We start from the raw sequence: 4,418 nt of genomic DNA, 5'->3' as shown, positions 1-4,418 counted from the left end.
TAATGCCTAGAAATAAGTCATGTGTATCTTTTGGTTTTGGTTGCTTGTTGAAAATTCAGCTTAAGTTTTCCATGATGGGATTTCCCTCTTCTCTACTCTATGAATCACCAGTACAGAGTTCCACTAATTTTACCCTCTTTACTCTCAACCACAATTTGAAGAGAAGAAAGACTATAAATGTATATATCTCTTTGCCTAGTGGTACACTAATTCAGCTCGGGAAGGATTCTAATGGAGAATACTGCATGGCCACATATTGCAGATGTGGCAACCTTGGTACTAATACCAAGAGAATGGTGGCCAAAGAGACCCTCACCAAAGCAGAACAAGAGGGACGCAGAGAACTGAGGTTTGGGGATCACGTTCTGATTGTTCTGTTGCAGCAAGAACTTGTCTCATGGTCAAATCCACAAATCCCTTTCCCTATTTTGTACCTGGGACCAGCTCACTCATCTAAGTACATACATGATGTGGGATGTGGGATATAGAGATATGCTGGGAATATGTTTTATTACCATTGTTTAATAAAGAAGCTGCTTTGACTTATAGCAGGGCAAAATATAGCCTGGAGGAGAATACAAACAGAGATATATAGAAAGAGTAGGCAGACTCAAAGAGATGCCATATAGCTGCTCAAGGTAAAGATGCCCATAACCTTTCTGGTAAGTCACAGCCTCATGGTGATGCACAGATGAATAGAAATTGGTTAATTAAGATGTCAGAGTTAGGTAGGAATACTCTTGAACCATTTGCCAAGCAGTGTTTCAATTAATATCATTTTTGTGTGAGTATTCACATCTAGGTGGATGGAAAATAAAGAGCAGTCTCCACTTAACAAATGACATCCAATGTGGGGCTTGGATCAACAAAGACCTAAAGAAGTTTAAGAAAAATGAGGGCTCCTAGACCACGAAATGGGAGCCAATTGCAGCTTGTTTGTAGCCACATTTTTTTTTTTCAGATAAGCTCTGCTTGCTGGCCACAAGCAGAGGCATGACTCCTCTAAGAGAAGGCTTTCTGGTTTGTGCTGGTGGCATGAATTGCTCTGGTTCTTTCAGGAAGTCCTGCTATGGAACACTTAAATAGAGTTTTGAGCAGAGTGTTACAAGTTGCATATTGGCAACATAGACCCGCTGCATCCCTGGAATTGGGGCAGTGAGCATGACTCACAGAGACTGTAATCATACCTTTGCCATGTTGGAGTAGGCAGGGCCAACAGGCAATGCTGCAGCCTTAATTCTAGCCATACCTGCTTAGCATTTTTTAAAAAACTCTCCTGGTCAGAAAATGATTATATTTACACAATAAGACAGATTAAAAAAAAACTCTGAATGGGTCACAGTGCTGAATAAATGTACATGGGCTCATGAGAGAGAAGAAAGAGTACAGAAAGTCATAGATTAAAGGAGTAAAGATAATAAAATAAATATTAAAAAGAAATAGAGTTTTTAAAAAAGCCATGTAGTCAAATAATGGGAAACACACAGAAAGTCTGGATTATTTATATTATTGTGTTTTCTTTGTATTTTTAGACTGCAGAGAAACATTTGATTCTCGGGGGTGTGAAGCTAAACCAACACATGTATTTTAAAGGTATCTTGACTTTAAAATTTGAGTCTAAGGATATGTTACTTTGGAAAAGAGTTTCAGCTTTTGTTTCCACAAAAGATGAGAAACTGTGGATTCATTCCAGGCTAATTTGTTTGATGGATCAAGACCACTGAAGGACCTCCATTAATCTTAAAAATTCTTCACTCCAAAACAACAGGTAGCAGTTTGGAGAAAACCGTGCCCAAATTCCCAAAATTATTTTTTAATGGACTTTGGTTTATTGATACAAATGTAAGGTCAATTTTCTTATATGTATATTTCTACTCTTGTTTAAGGTATTGTGTTTGTGCAGTTAATTTAAAAGTATAATGTATAGTTAAGAAATATAGATTAATAATAGTCATTTATGATAGTCAAACTTATAGTTAGCCGGGCGGTGGTGGCGCACACCTTTAATCCCAGCACTCGGGAGGCAGAGGCAGGCGGATCTCTGTGAGTTCGAGACCAGCCTGGTCTACAGAGCTAGTTCCAGGACAGGCTCCAAAACCACAGAGAAACCCTGTCTCGAAAAACCAAAAAAAAAAAAAAAAACTTATAGTCAATCATGGTGTAGTCAATTTATAGTAATGTTTTCTAGATATGCAGCTACATATTTACATATCAATATCTACTTCTTTTCAGTTTTTCTCTGCATCACTCCCCAGTCCACACCACTGAGTGGTTGTTTCTGTAACATGCTTCTCCATCCTACCTGTGATCCAAGCTAATGACCTGTAATAGCCAAGGACAAGTTAGTATATCTCCTGAGGCTGGGTTGGTTTTACTTTCACCAGAAACTCCAATGTCAAGCCACTAAGCTCAACAACAGGAGTGTGTCATGGAGAGTACCTGGTGTCTCAGAAGAGCCCAGGCTGCCATGCTAAGAAGGTCAGCTGCTTGGAAGTTCCCTGTGATCAACTGGTATTTCCGGAATGGATTAGTTACCTCCTGAAAGTCCCAATGCTGTTGATGAATGGCAGGGCCTTCCTCCACGCAGTTCTGCAGAATCACCTGTTCTTGTCTGACATCGAAGCACAGCTGCTGTGGGCTGCCGAAGAGAATCTCCTTCCTGCTGGTGTGCTCCAGGTTCTGGAGCAGAGGAGATGGCAGTTAGCAAAGCCCAAAAGACACCTTCTCCAGAGCCATCAGGAGACAAAGGAACACACAGCAGGACTGTGTTCTTCAGATTTGACAGGGGAAGCCAGCAAGGCTCTTCCTGGGTTCTGAAGCCCCAGTACCTTGGCCTTTCTCACGTTCCTAATTCCACATCCTGGCATGCTTCTATGGTGTTCATTCTGTTCCCTGTGTGCAGATAAGGTCATTTAAAAGGCTTCAAGTGCTCCGCGCACACTGCTGAAAGGGCAGGTGATGGAGCTCTCTGAGGCCTAGGTAGATTTCTTTCTAGGGACACCTTCCCTGCCCCTGACTAATTCCACTGCTTTCACTGTGGTGTCTGCAGACTCTTGGTCATGGTTCCCATTGTCTCTCCATCATGGTTCCCCTTGTTTATATCATGGTTCCCATTGTCTCCATCATGGTTCCCAGGGCCTTCAGAGTTTTATAGAGCTAGACTGTGTGGACCTTTACAGAGGGTCTTTAACTGTGAGGCTCCTGTGCTTACCAATTGGATAGTATGTTTTGGCAAATCGATCCATCTTCTGTCATTATTGCCTGATGCAGCCTAAACTGATTTTTCTATTAACTGTGTACTCTGAGCCAGCACCCTGCACAGTCACATGAGCCCTGTGCTCAGACAGTTTTCATGCTCTTGGTTCAATCTATGCACTGCTGCCACTGTCTTGAAATTCTTAATGACTGTTGAATGAGAGACATTACATCTTCCATTTGCACCAGGCCCTGCTAATTTGCCAATTAAATATAGTGGTGTGCCCTGCTTAAATATTCCCAAACTGTAACGTTAGCATAAGTTTAAACCCTAAAGAAAGGGGCTAGGAATAGGGAGGGGAGCAGAGAAAAATAAATAGTTCAATAAAAACAATTAAAAAAAAGTTGAACCCCAAGCATATCCCACAAACTTGTAGGCAATTCTCAAGGGAGAGTAATGGTTTTTCCTACTCAAAATCCCATCAGTAGTGATAGATGACTTCCTTGTTTTCTTGTGGTCATGGGAGAGATATTTTTAGTGCAGTTTGCAGGGACAGGCTACTCTGTGATGGTCAAAGCTGGCTAATATGAAGTCTCATCCCAACCTCATCTCTACTGAGCTGAAGCTGAGCTCTTCTTACTTCTCTCTCCTGCAGCCACACTCCTGAGCTCCTGAGGTTGTTGGCCACGGACCCTGTCACCTCTCCAGAAAGCCCAGCATACACATTGAGTTTATTTTCAGTTGCCACTTGAGTTCTAGTTCCTGGATATTTGTTTCCATTTCTTCCTTGTGAGCTCAGTGACTGTATGGAAAGGGGCATTTCATCCTCTTTTAATCTAGGCTTTTTTTTCCCTGGTGTGGGTCAGTTTACTGACTTTCCAATATTGCAAGCTCCAGAGACCTTACTAATAAAAAAATATACAGAATATTCTCTCTGTTTAAAGGAAGCCTACAGCACATGAAGAAACCAAGACTCAGATGATAGTAAGCCTGCCAAGATCTCGCAGCTAGCCAAAGGGAACTTGATTCAAACCTTGATGGCACCCGACGTGATGGACTAAATCCACTTAAAAAAACCTGAGAAGGCTTAAAAATAAGGGAGAGAGCGTTTAACACAGATTTTTGCTGTTTGTTTGGCGTGCTGTAGAGAGATTTCCTGATTCGGCAACAGCAGCAGAAAAAACGCTGTGTCCTTTTAAAGCGCAGCTTCTTGGGGCTGTGC

General features: G+C 41.7%; 1 protein-coding gene across 3 annotated transcripts in view; it reads right to left on the bottom strand.

Moving 5' to 3' along the window:
- The window catches only part of Galnt15 (polypeptide N-acetylgalactosaminyltransferase 15), a 36,013-nt gene that overhangs the window by 6,133 nt on the left and 25,462 nt on the right, over positions 1-4,418 (bottom strand). For all 3 annotated transcript variants that reach the window (XM_026779869.1, XM_005348660.2, XM_026779870.1), the window contains one exon: positions 2,536-2,679. In XM_026779869.1, coding sequence (XP_026635670.1) covers positions 2,536-2,679 — 144 coding nt within the window. The remainder of the gene's footprint in view (positions 1-2,535; positions 2,680-4,418) is intronic.

Source organism: Microtus ochrogaster, chromosome 6 (genome assembly GCF_000317375.1).
Source record: "Microtus ochrogaster isolate Prairie Vole_2 chromosome 6, MicOch1.0, whole genome shotgun sequence".
In the NCBI taxonomy this organism is placed as follows: Eukaryota; Metazoa; Chordata; class Mammalia; order Rodentia; family Cricetidae; genus Microtus; species Microtus ochrogaster.
This window is presented reverse-complemented; position numbering and strand designations above follow the sequence as displayed.